Below are 11,690 nucleotides of genomic sequence, written 5' to 3' on the forward strand. Positions count from 1 at the left end.
GTTTTAATGAGAAACTTGGAGCCCATTAAATAATTCTTCCACATACGAAGTGCATAAACAACAGCAGAAGTTCTTTATGGTAAGTGTTGCATTTAGTTTCAGAAGCTTAGGACTTTCATATGCAAGAGAATGACCATCTTGCATAAGAACTGCACTAATACCGGATCCACTGGCATCAATGATGATAAGGAAGAAAGATCTAGAAAAATTAGGTGATTGAAGGACGGGTGTATGTGTTAAAATATGCTTAAGCATGTCAAAAGACTTTTGTTGGTGTTCACCACAATGAAAAATAGTCTGCTTCTTGTGAAGAACCATAATCTAGGGCAATGCAATTAAAGTAAAATTGAAAACAAATTTTCTGTAATAACTACATAGACCTAGAAAAGACCGAACCTTAGTAACATTCTTTGGAATAGCCATGTCTTAAGAGTGTGGACCTTTTCGAGATCTACTCTAATATCTTCAACTAAGACAATGTCACCTAAATATTCTTCTTTTTTTTTAAAGAACTTTTCTATGGATTAGTATATAATTGATTTTCTTTCAAAAGTTTGAAGACAAAGGTAAGATATTGTTTATGCTCTTCTTCACTTTGACTCAAAACAAGAATGTCATCAATAAAGAAAACAATGATGAAGTGTTGATGCTTCAAGAAAATACGATTCATCATTATACTAAATGTTATAGGTGCATTGGTAAGACCAAAAGGCATAACAAGAAATTCATAGTGTCTTGATAGAGTGCAAAAGGTAGTCTTGTATATGTCAGATGTATGATGATATCCAGATTTCAAATTGATCTTACTAGATACATGTACATGCACCATGAAGCTTATCTAATAAATCATCAACAAAAGTATCAAGATTCATTTTTTTAACAATTGTCTTATTCAAAGCTCTATAATCAATGCACATGCAGTAGGTTTTATTCTTCTTTTGAACTAGAGTATTGGGGCACCTTTTTGAATTAAGAGTATTGGGGCACCAAATGAGGAATGATTAGGTTGGATAAGTCCATGAGCTAAAATTTCTTCTATTTGTTGTTGAATTTCTTTTTGTTGAATTTTATTATTCTATAAGGGGCCTTATAAGGTGGTTAACTATACCAAGGTAATCTCAATTATGTGATCTATAAAAAGTTGTTGTCATAAATCATGTAAGTTTTGTCTCGTTTCCTTAAAGCATGTTAGGCCTGAGTGTGATAGCAATGGGAAAATTTCATGTGACATCCTTGTAAAGAGTTAAAGTTTCATTTTGATATGTGATCCACATCGTATGTATGTTATAACCAATTTGAGGATTGAATGACAAAAGGGCATGCTTAAGAGGATATCACTGGTGGTATAATTAAGAAATCTCTTTTCTCTTTATAAAGACCAATAACAATTTCTAATTGCCTAATTTCTTTAGTTTCATTGTAACGTGTTGGAATGCAATTTTAATTTTATAAAGTGATGGGTGCGTTTTTAATTGCAATTTCTTAACAATAGGCTCAAAAATAAAATCATATGTACTACCATCATCATGCAACATAGTAATATCATAACCATTAACTTTACCCTTCATTTTAAGTAATGAATAAAATGAAGTAGGGTTACCTGGTACATCGCTTTGTTCAGGGTTACTATCATCATGTAGTGTGTCTTTAAACCAATTTGGAGCATAGTCTCACCATCATCGCTAGATACCTCTTCGATGTTGTGAAGTTGAGCGGTTGGTGGGTTGATTGTCTTCCAACATCGGGATGCAAAGTGGCCTGGTTGGTTACACTTGTTGTATGTAGAGCAAGGATTCTTTGTAGTATTAGTGTTGTGAGACTAATAGGCATGGGTTGAGCTACATTGCTAATGGTCTATACATTTTGATTGGAATTTGTGCATGTATTACTAGATGCTACCCAAGGCTTTCTATTTGCATTAAAATTGTTAAAAGAGTGTGGTCAAATAGGAGTACCATAATGATAAGAAAATGCTTGTCTATTGTTGTACATCGGCTTGAATAGTGTCTTCGAGTCTTGATTCATTAACAACGTTAAATTTTATCTTTGGGCAGTTCTTTAAGCATGTGTAGTTCTTTAAGCAAGTGGAGTTTGCCAAAATTTCTCCGTGTAGTGGGGTATCATCTCACAATTGAACATATAGTCAAGGTGTCCCATGCACAACATACCTTGAGAGTAAACTGGGGTGGCAAAAAGCTTGACTTCACTTTGTATTGAAATTCCACCCAAGTAGTTGGTTTTTCATCATGGATTTCACAAAGAACATCCCATTGTAATGATGCACAATCAGCCATGTGGTTAGCATCACATTTTACCTTATCCCCCTTTCTGAAAAGGTCTCCTCAGAAAAATAATCATCCAATTGACTTAACCATATTGAAAGCACAAGACAAGCATCCTTTTTCCATTAAATTTGATAAAATAAAAAGTATGACAGCTAATCTTACTGTTCTTTTTTATTTATTGAGCATCGAAAGTAGCCTTGATGATCTTGGTGATGTGTGCATCTTCAAAACGAGGAGTAGCGACTTCATTACCATCATCGAGGATGAGACACTTTTGTTATTTATCTTGAAGTAGTTGCTCGAAAAGTTGAATATGATCTTCAAAAGTTGGTGGTGGAAGTGGAGAGTTAGTAAAGCCGCCATCCCGGGCATTAGCATCTTCATTGGTGGGTTGACACCCGTATCCATGGGTTTGAGATGAAGAGGCTTTAATTGGTTGGCTAGAAATTTAATCGGTTTGAGATGAAGAGGCTTTAATCGGTTGGGTTAGGTGGCTAGAAATTTACTCAATTGCTTGCAAAAACTCTTAGAATTTTCATAAATTTTTTTAAAAAAATTATAACTTTTTTTGGTAATTTTTCTCAGGGGAGTCACTCATAAATATGTAAGCGTAACACGTGGGTTCAACAGAAGGGATTTTTAAAATCCCTTTTTTACACATTTTTTACATATAGAAGGGTACCACTTAAAGGGGGTATTCATAGGTTGAATAGAAAAAGGGTATGTTTTATTTATGAAAAATTCACAAATAAGGGATTTTTAAAATAGGCGTTGAATGCACGTGATATAGATGGTTTACTTATAGTGAACCCCCGAGTAATTTTTGGGAATTTTCAGGCTCGAAAAGGGTTTTTGGGCAAAAAAGAATGAGTTTTGGAAGGGTAAAAGCAATTTACAATTTTTGGAAAATATCATACAAATGAGAAATTTGTAAAATTTATTGAGTTGGGATTGAGGGCAAAGGATTAGTTTTTTAAAAGAATTTATAAGAGCTTGAAAGATTTAAAAGTAAAGCTTAAATAACTTTATATTTAAATAGTATAAAGCTTAAAAAAAGCTTTTAAATCTAAATCTTTAAAGCTTTAGTAAGTAAAGCTAATAAAAAATCTTCAATCAACGTAATCACATATAGCATGTAGGCATTAAAAAAAGTAATGAAGGATATTTCAATCACGTGGCACCGTTGAGGAGGAGGTGAAGATGAAATTCAACCAGAGGTGAATGGAAAAGTGGTTCTAAGGCCTTCAGGTGGGAGAAAAACATCAGTGAGGATCGGGAATCAAAAAACCACTTTGAATTTTTGGGTGGTTTTGAACGTTGAAAAGAGCTTTTCCACCTTGTAGTAACCTTTGGGTAAAAGAATTATGGGTTTTATTATCCAATGAACAAAAAATCAAGGGGATGCACTACAAAGAAACCCTATGTATCACGTGCGTTCAAGGGGTATTAAAAAAACCCCTTACCTGCCCATGAATAAAATGACCCCTTTTTCTTTGTAGACTTACGGCCCTACGGGTTTATAGCCTTTTAAAGAGATACATAGTCATAGGATTCAAACAGGCGACCTCCCGTTTACACCTCTTGAGATCCAATAAATACTATTCATAGAAGGTAAAGTGTATTACGTACTACAACAATATAATAATACGGGAATGATTACCCTCTTAGCACACAACGTTAATAAGAAAGATGACTTATAATGCTAAATGAATACATAAACGAGTGTACACAGTGCGACATGATTAATGTTCCACAGACTACATAATTATCACACGAAACACAAATTGATTGATTGTCAATACACAGGCATATAGCCTTTAAAAGAGATACATAGTCGCGGGATTCAAACAGGCGCAACCTCCCGTTTACACCTCTTGAGATCCAATAAAGACTATTCATATAAGATACACATTATGGCTTTACACTTGTGGTCCTGACTCTAGACTTGCAGTCTTGCAGTGTGCGGCCCACATAACATGTTACAATCACTCTTGGCTTGGATACCACTGTTGTGGGGAGGTTGACATGAACCCAAATAATTGATCGCAACAATATTAAATACCAAGCATAAATAGAATAAACAATTGCTCAAGACAAAAGATTGGGTCCACTTTGCCCCCACCCAAGGGTGAGTCCATGCTTTCTTGGTGTACCTAAATATATTTCTTGAGATAGCATTTAGGGCTCAAAATAAATAGATGTGTCTGAAACCATATAGGTAATGTGTACATATCTTGAAAAATTAAATATGCACAAGGGAGCTTTCATATGTCCCAAATAATATATGTACATCGTTAAATAATAAATATGGATGGTGCCCAAAATGAATTAAAAGAGTTTTTTGTCACAAAATCGAATATTATTTGTTGACACTTAAAGTTGATCATCTCAAAATATTCTTAACCATGACTAGCTAGCCTCCATTATCCAATCCAACTAAGATAATCAATAAATAAATTAATTGAGTGAAAATATAAACAACCATATGAAACTCATATCATGCATATCATCAAGACGACACAACCAATACTTCCACGCATGTATGGGCTCATCTGCATACGCATAAAGTAAGCTACGATTTTTCGAATTTAGAAAGACGTCCCAATCGAAAACCATCTAGTAGAATTTATAAAAATAGAAAATGTGAAAATATATATTCCATGAATTAACTCCAATTCATAAATATAATAGAAACAGTATCAATTTTTCACAAAACTCCAAAACAAAAAGTCAAAATAATGTTTGGCTTTTCCAAGACACAATATAATGCTCTAAACATGGACCATATTCTTGTAGAGTTAGGTGAATCCAAGATGTGCTTTTATTATCTAGGAAAACTTGTCTACAACTAAGTTGTTGTATGCATTACATAATGGGCTATACATGAAGCTCGCACATTCCAAAAACCATAGGCGTATGAGATGGTCTATTGTTGTAAGTTAAAAAGCTTAAATTATTACAGTTTAAGCTTTTAAAGCATAAACAAATGCTTCACATATTTTATAAAAAACCTTTACGGAAGGACCAAAGTCACCATCTTCTCTCTAGTTTTGCATCCCAATTATCAATGTAAATGTCATTTTGCAAGCACCTTCTTTTTATCATGTAACAAGATCAACCATGCTAGATACATTAATATCTAGTGTATAGCAGTCTAAGAAGAGGCATTGTTCAACTAAAGCTTTACTTAAGAAAGAATGTACATCATTGAGTCAATCAAACAAATGTATTTTGTTTTGAACATGTGGTCAATTACTTGTGAATGATCATAATAATTTCTACGTTAATTATTCTTATTAGTTGAGAGGTAGACTAGTTTTGATTATCATACTTAGTGAATAATTATCATAATTTCTAAACTATTTTTTAAAATCTTTTAAGAGGTAGACTAGTTTTGATTCTAGGATGTCTTCATAGAATTAGTAGACAGAAGTCATTTGCAAAAATATACATTATGAAAGAATTAGAATATAGAAGTGATATGCTATGAAAAGTAGCTTCCACCCATTATTGCTAGAACCAATTTTGGCAGTTGATTGGTTTGTTACACTTCTTGAAATGATAAAGGATCTGCCATATTTTGCTCTCCTATCTTCTCTAGGTGTCTAGCTTAGCTACCCCCTCATTATTTTTATGGTTGTAGCTAGGAGAGGGGTTAAACCTTATCATGGAGGGGGGTGGGTGCTAAAACAACCATGAGCCTCCCACTACAAACATACATATCCATAGGGGTACCGATGTTCACTAAATTTACTTTTCAAATCATAAAACCTATGGCTTCAAAATGTAGAAAGTTTTTCTTCAAGGTTTGTAAAATTTGGAGGTAAACTATAACTAACTTGCCTTTATGAGTGAAGACCGAGGAAATTAAAATGAAAATTTGTAGCTCCTCCACAATATGTAGTTTGCATGGAGTTTGGCCTATGTAACACATTTTACACACAACAAGACCAATGTAATAAAAATTTCGCACAATACATTGAAAATCAAAATGTTATGAGCTTAGAAATATATGGCAATCCAATCTCAAACAGCAATTTGTTTAGCGAACCACTTACACTTTTGATTTTTACAAGTTTATGAGTGTACATTATAGGGGGTTGTGTGTGTGTGTGTGTGTGTGTGTGTGTGTGTGTGAGAGAGAGAGAGAGAGAGAGAGAGAGAGAGAGAGGGGTTGTGTGTGTGTGTGTGTGTGTGAGAGAGAGAGAGAGAGAGAGAGAGAGAGAGAAAGAGAGAGCAAGGAGGGGGGGGGTGTGAGAGAGTGTGTGTTTATCTAAGGAGTGTCCAATAGGGGGAGGTTGGTGTGTGTGAGTGAGGGAGAGAGTCCGCCACGATGACTCGTGAGGAATGGATGAATGACTTGACTGTTGAAGCATGGAGGGTTAATAAATTAATATTAATATCCAACTGTAATCGCGGGTAGGTTATTGGTTGTCGGTAAGTTCCTTCTTGGTGGTGGACCCTAGTTAAGGCTGTTCCAGAAGGGGCCCACCCCCACAACTACCCACAAATCATTAAAAGCCAATGTCTCCACGCTCCAAAATGTCAAACTCTCAAACATCAATACTTTCCGTCATTTGGGATTTTCTTGTTACCATTCGATTGCCAGGTTTTATACTAGGTATCAATGGACGGGAGTTTTATACTAGGTACCAATGGAAGGGAGTTATGAAAAGGGTGAGCAATAAGGACTTATGAGGCTGCTTTAATTTATTTTCCCTTTTTCCCAGTGACGCTGTGAGCCTCTTTTAGAGTAGCTATGCTTTTTGCTTTCCATTAAAAAATAGGGGGCGGGGGGGGGGGGAAATAGTATTTTGTTCTTTTGAGTGGGAAAAAAAAAATAGTCTTTTGCCTATAGAAAAACCAATTTTCGAATATTAGCTTGGCAAAATTCAAGACTCTTTCCCATGACCCATGATTTTTTGCAAACGATTAAAGGAAACCTGCACGATCATGTTAATGTCAATTTGATTAGGGGCATTAACAGACTGCTTTAGGATGTGGGCCGGGGCGGCAGATTAGGTAGGAAGCAGTGGTTGACGCTCCATTGACATAAGAAAAAAGAGAAGAAAACAGTGCGTACTACACCTGCAGCTGGGACGCTCGTCAACACCCCTTTCCTGATCCATGGCCATCCACTAGCTTTTCATACCAGCTCCAAGTTCCAAATTTAGTTTTAGCTATAAGGTCCATATATGCAGTTTGGTTCTTCACACTCTGCTCTCCTATTCATCAAAATTTTCCATGTTCGCATTGCAATTTTAGCTAGTGTTTGCTGTTTGTATTGCAAGTTTAGCTAGTGTTTGCTGTTTGCATAGCTGCTCCCTTCTTGTCGTCAAAGTAGAAGCTGGAAAAAACGCTACTACTGCAGCAGGATTGGCTGTATAATTTACAAATCGGACGGCTCAAATGAGCTCCCACGTTGTTCTTGTGAGATCAACGGAGGAGATTAAGTTTAATCCCTAGAGAGGATCAGCTTTGCAGTTCTCTTAATGAGCTCAGACAGAAGATGAATCTCTGCAATCACTACTCAAAGGCTTGAGCTCCACAATTATTCATACTGCTCTAATGAAGCATTGTGGCATCAAATTAGTGATCGCCTGCTTCAAGCAAGATCAAGCTAAGGCTCATCTTGGGCCAATCAAGGATTGAAATTGCACAAGGTAATTAAGGAGAGACATTCATGTGCTGTCTTTACCAGCGAAGCCAATGTCTGATCCATCACTACACACAATATTCAATGTGTGATCCATAATGGGACTTGAACCTAGGATCTATTTGATGCGCCACATCATAGAGAGAACCACTAATTGAAGCTTCTAATTCTTGCTTTGCCAAGCTAGGAATAGACTTCTTTTCTTTTGCACTGTGTTTCAACATTGAAATCAGCTTCAAGCTATAAGAGAAAGAGAGGGTACAATGGTGGAGGAATTCCAAAGCGATCATGATGGCAGCCTTTTGACAAATCCTAGTGAGACACCACACAACAGCAGAGAGGAGCTTCTGATGAGTGTGAGGGGACTTTCTGCAAAAGCCGAGCAGCAGCAGCAGGAACATGGAGGCTATGATGAGGATGGTGGTGGCTGCTCCAAATACAACAGAAGCACTGTAGCAGAGCTGACAGAATTGACACTTGCAGCAAAGAGGAAAGGTACACGGAATTCTCCTTGTTTGCATCTGCATGGGGGATCGTCTGCACGCCCTTCTGTAGCAGAGGCTACTAGAAATGAAGGAGGAATATTGTATGGAGAGGAGCCTAATAAAACTCTTCACAGTAATGGTGGGCTCGAGAGAGACGTCTGTGCTGCTTGTGTACACACGCCATCTGATTGTGTACGAGAGCTGCATCGCGTTAGGCAAACTCGCAAAGGGAGTGCAGCCATCTCTGCAAGTGGTAATTATTGACTTAAGCGTTAATTAATGTGACCCTAAACTCCTTAATTCATGTCGAGGCTCGAATTCACGTGTTAAGTTCAAATTCTGACGCTTGCAAATTACGCTCCTTAACTGATCACTGGCTGATGCATGCTTCCAGGCGCTTCTGCAAGCCACCATTGGCTAGAGCATAATAATCGAGGCGGACACAGGCGTGCAGCAGCATCTGCATCACGTAATGGCGGCCATTTGTGCGGCGCCCAGCATGTGAAACGGGCTCACCATGCAGGCGCGCGCCACGTGGCAGGGGAAGCGCCAGCGTGTTGTTTCCAACCAATGGGGTTGGTGCCGACGTGGGAGATGGGCAACGATGCGTTGAGCTGTTATGCAGCAATGCACACGGTTTGCCAGCATTATCATCACTATCATCAATGGCTCCATGGGCGCCCATGTTACCCGTGCGCCTCGCCCGTTTGTGTGATGCGCAGTCCTCCAAATCACTCCCATTGTGCTTGTGCTACGTCTTCCCGCTGCTGCCCTCCCCACCCACTCACCCCCACCGCTCATCAAGCACACGCTGACCTCACTTTCCATGAAGAGGATTTATATGCTACACATCCCTCGCCTGTATCCAAAGCCACACGTTGCTGCATGCAGCTCAAGTGTACCACACCCTTCCCCTCCAGGTATGGTCTTCCTTATGTTCTCTGCCAACACTGTTCTCACTTTCTCTTTGTCCCCATTTGCCCTCCCCGCTCCAATGGCACTTTGCTTAAGCTCAGATGCGGCCACTGCATGAGAACATCCAAGTTTTCTACACGCCATCTACATGAGCCACCCACATCGTCTCCAAGCGGTGTCGGCGCTCTTAGTGCCGCTACTATCACCGACGGAGGATCAGCCGAGCACAGCCCAATTTCTACTAACAAGTCAAATGGGGGTTTTCAAGACGAACTAGACCACCACAGTATGGAAACAGTCGATGTCGTACCTGCTGTAATGCTACATAGCTCTCAGGCAAAGTCGGTGCCGGAGTTAGCCAGTTTGAGCTCAGTGCAGGATTGGGTGAACTCTCTAGTAAAAGAAAGCTTTGTGGAATGCCCTGCTAGCATATTTAGTACTGGTTTTGAAAGTGATTTGCAGTGTCAAGGGCCTCTAGACTTGCAAAGGGAAGGTCGTAATGGAGGTGAAGAGTTTGTCCCACCTGTGCCAAGGTCCCCACTTCATGAGCATCTTGGGTACAAGACCCTTACAGAGCTTCTTGAGAAGGCTTTGTCTTCAGAGGATGGTGACAACAAAGCTCGGTCCGAGACAAATTCGAGTGCAAGCAGTTCAAGCACATCCACCAACACATTCAAACCAGTGGGATTCGACAATGCCATGGACTCTGCCCCTGGACATTCACATGGGCACACCCCATTGGAGCCAGGTTTCAAAGATGGCAACATGCACCCCACGAGGGCTGTTTTCGCTGATACAGTGAAGAGCTCCATAGATGCAGAACAGTATGCTCAAAGCTCCTTAGCTAGCATCTTTAAAAGAGGCTTGAGAGACTTTGCTGAGAGGAGAACTACGAATTCCAAAACAAGGGTTATTGTGAATGGTCATGTTTTGTCAAGCTCAGCTATCAAGAAAGCAGAGGAGCGCGCCGGAAGATTGCGCCCAGGAAACTACTGGTCAGTTTGCAACTTCAGAGATTATGTGTGCATATGTCATGTTGATCTTGCTTGAATTATTGCTGTTGTCTTTTGAACTAAAATGTTCATCAGGTGGCTGTCTGGGGTCCTTGACAGGTATGATTGCAGAGCTGGTTTCTGGGGGGTTCTAGGTGGTCCTTGCCTTGGGATTCTTCCTGTAAGTGGGATCTAAGTAATCTCTTTTAATCCACAATCTTTATGTACAAGTGACCTAGCTCATTTCTTCTGGAGTACAAGTGTAGGCACCCTTTCTAAAGCCTTGTGGATATCCAGAGGCTGGTATCATATCACATGAATGATTTTGATTGTTGTAAATTTTTTGTTTTACAGCCTTTCATTGAAGAGCTGAATTATCCAATGTCCAAAAACTGCTCAAATGGGGACACTCAGGTGCACGTGAATGGGAGGGAGTTGCACCACAAAGACCTTGGGATTCTCTCACAAAGAGGATTGCCAAAGAAGCCTGGCAAGGCATATACACTTGGGTTTGATGGGGTAGTCACAGACGAATCCTCGTGCCAAGAGCTAAAATGCCTCGGGAAGCTAGCTCCTACGTGAGTACCAAAGGCAATTTCATTGCTAATATACTTAAAAAAGGAGTTAAATAGAGTTTAATTAATGTGGACGAGGTGGTTTGGTGTCTCTCTCTCTCTCTCTCTCTCTCTCTCTCTCTCACACACACACACACCCACACACATACCTATCTACACACATATCTGCATGCATATGTAATCTTCGCAAAAAAAAACGCAATAAAGTCTTTGGAATTCTCACATGTATTTCTCCACTTTTGTGCAGTGTTGAACGGAGAGGCAAAGGGTTTGGGATGTTCACTGCAGATGTCCATCAAATCAAGTTACCCGCCCTAAAACATTGATAAGTTTTTTCGTTCCATTATCATCAGTGTTATGGGAGTTTATATCCTGTCGTGCACTTTGTATAAAGGCCTGAGATATCAGTTGTAATCTGCCTGAGATACCTATTCTTTAGTGGCATTATAATAAGACACGTGCTGAAAGTTTTCAGCACCAGTGCAAAAAAAAAACGGCCTTCTAGTGTATTTTTTACTGGCCACAATCATATTGGTTAATTTTAAGGAATGAAATTTCATATATTTTAGTTATGAGATCTGCACATAGTAGAGATTTCGGAAACATAAACCGTATAAACTTAAAAGTGTCATTTTGATTGGTTGATAAATATGTTTTTTCGAGCAAATAATGTCGTCTTGTCTGTTTCATAAATGGAAACATAAAACTCTTCGAGTGGCAAAATTGACACGTGTAGTATGGTTCAGAGACTTGAAATTAGGCACACGTATTTATCTAGAGCT

At 38.8% G+C, this 11,690-nt stretch overlaps 1 protein-coding gene across 2 annotated transcripts; it reads left to right on the forward strand.

Annotated features, from left to right (window-relative positions):
- The first annotated feature begins 7,249 nt into the window (after window positions 1–7,249).
- Window positions 7,250–11,457, forward strand: LOC147625962 (uncharacterized). 2 transcript variants are annotated; one of them, XM_086817507.1, is made up of 5 exons: window positions 7,250–8,679; window positions 8,821–10,336; window positions 10,454–10,514; window positions 10,688–10,911; window positions 11,156–11,457. In XM_086817507.1, the coding sequence occupies exons 1-5, from the start codon at window positions 8,205–8,207 to the stop codon at window positions 11,232–11,234; spliced, it is 2,355 nt and encodes a 784-aa protein (XP_086673633.1). In that variant the 5' UTR covers window positions 7,250–8,204; the 3' UTR covers window positions 11,235–11,457. The 2 variants fall into 2 exon arrangements, with proteins under 2 accessions (XP_086673633.1, XP_086673632.1); XM_086817506.1 differs by having other exon boundaries at window positions 7,419–8,679; window positions 10,430–10,514.
- Window positions 11,458–11,690: the final 233 nt, after the last annotated feature.

The sequence above is a fragment of the Cibotium barometz genome, chromosome 23, assembly GCF_041138505.1.
Source record: "Cibotium barometz isolate CiBa-2024 chromosome 23, ASM4113850v1, whole genome shotgun sequence".
Classification (NCBI taxonomy): Eukaryota; Viridiplantae; Streptophyta; class Polypodiopsida; order Cyatheales; family Cibotiaceae; genus Cibotium; species Cibotium barometz.